Below are 1,957 nucleotides of genomic sequence, written 5' to 3' on the forward strand. Positions count from 1 at the left end.
CATTTGATGCTCGATTCACAGTATTTGCTGCTGACCAGTTCTTAAATTTCGAATCTGTAGCAAAATAATGTAATAGTTGACGCCAAACGGGTTCAGGAATATATTTTGGTACATGGTTAGGGTCTTTTGAATAATTGCGTCTCTCCTGATTCATCAACGATCTTAATCGATCACTCTCTTTAATCTCAAAAATTTGACGAATTCTTGCATTGTGTTGAGGTTCCCACATACAATTTTTCTATAAAAGAAAACAAACATATACATTGAATTACCCACTATGTATAATATCAAAATAACAAAAAAATGATAATAAATACTTACTTTAAATTCAGTAAACCACAAATCTCGCATTTGCTCACTAGCATGTCTCCAGGAAGGGCAGAATTCTGAAAATTTGCTTTTAATGGCATTTGTTACATGACGAACAGCAGTACATGGATTAAACCTATAAGAAGTTCAAATAATGAGTAATTACACATGTATTCACAATAAAAACAATATAGAGAGAATGTTAAAACAGAAAACTGATTGTTGTACTTACTCATTGCCAAAAGGCTCTATTTTCAAGAGCCCTTCTTGAGTGACAAGTTCACCTTCTTGAGCAAGAGATTCATCGTGATGATTTTCATCCGATGAGTGAGCATGATGTAAATTTCGTTCATTATTAGGAGCATTATCAAATGACTGAGATTGGATAGGTGAACAGTATAGTGATTCAGCTGGTGATGGTGATGGTGTATGATCGGCATGGGAAGATAGTAAATTTCTCTTGAATTTTTGTGGTGGCTGGGAAGAAGAGGGTGGTAATGCTGAAGGCTTTTTAGATACATGTGAAGGAACTGGAGCTCGTAATTTTGTAGGCTTAGAGTGTGAAAACTTAGTTTTGTGTGCACTAATCACCTTTTTATTACCAGTCTTTTGTACTTTAATTGACAAGTGTTTTTTATTTTTTTTAGAACCTGACATCTAAAACAACAAACATTTATTTGATTAGTAAGACATTGCAGTTAAATTTTAGTAACATGTACATCATCAAAAGAATTAAAAAAATAACAACGTAAAATAATACTTAACTGCCAAAATAATCAACTAGGAGGTAAGATAAAGTGCTACTATGCTTTAGTACTAAATTACTAATATATATGTACACATGAGCATTTTAAAAAATTCATAACAAGGATAATACTATATGTGTGAAAGGGGCAGATTATGTGAAAGGTGAAAATAGAAAATACTAGTAATTACATTATAGTTAGTAGTAGATCCTACACAAACCTGAACACGTGCTAGAACATCGCTACTGTTATCCATGGCTACAGTGGATGATTCTATTCAATCTACAAGAAGGAAAATTTATACTTATGGAGAAGCCTTATATAATCTGTTTATAATATCTATTATCTACTGTATAATAATGAGCCATCACCACATGTAATATCTGTAAATTGAATTCTTTAACAATCCTGGGACCATGTGCAACTCATATAACTCATCACCCCAGAAAATAAAAAAGAAGAAATAGCATGGCTTTTGATTAACATAAAACGTTGAGAATGCTAAAAAAAGGGTCATAAATTGATAATAATTATAAACATTTTGATTGGACTATATACTAAGTATTTCTTAATCAATAATAGCTGAAGGCACGGAACCTATATATAAAATAAGAGTAATTAATTAGTATATAGAGAATTGGTAGCATCTGCATATTATCAGTGGAATCTAAGCGCCATAATAGTGATATACACATATATGAAAAATATGCATTTTTTCTTTAAGATAATAGCAATCAATAAGAATAAACAAAATTTATGTCGGCATACATATACATATACACATATATTATATGCAGAAAAGGGAGCAGACCAAGCTAAGTTACCAGCAATTCCATATAGTGCCATTTAATTAAAAAGTAGAAAATCAAATATCAGTTGTGTTTGGCGTGCAACAGAGTGAA

The 1,957-nt window shown here is 31.4% G+C and overlaps 1 protein-coding gene across 1 annotated transcript in view; it reads right to left on the reverse strand.

Moving 5' to 3' along the window:
* LOC110281528 (uncharacterized) overlaps positions 1-1,576 on the reverse strand; it is a 27,829-nt gene extending 26,253 nt beyond the window's left edge. Inside the window, exons 1-4 of the mRNA XM_052261720.1 lie at positions 1,276-1,576; positions 542-966; positions 322-445; positions 11-238 (exon numbers count right to left, since the gene is read on the reverse strand). Of these exons, the coding sequence (XP_052117680.1) occupies positions 11-238; positions 322-445; positions 542-966; positions 1,276-1,311 (813 nt within the window). The 5' untranslated portion in view covers positions 1,312-1,576. The remainder of the gene's footprint in view (positions 1-10; positions 239-321; positions 446-541; positions 967-1,275) is intronic.
* Between the last annotated feature and the right edge of the window lie 381 nt (positions 1,577-1,957).

The sequence above is a fragment of the Arachis duranensis genome, chromosome 5 (genome assembly GCF_000817695.3).
Source record: "Arachis duranensis cultivar V14167 chromosome 5, aradu.V14167.gnm2.J7QH, whole genome shotgun sequence".
In the NCBI taxonomy this organism is placed as follows: Eukaryota; Viridiplantae; Streptophyta; class Magnoliopsida; order Fabales; family Fabaceae; genus Arachis; species Arachis duranensis.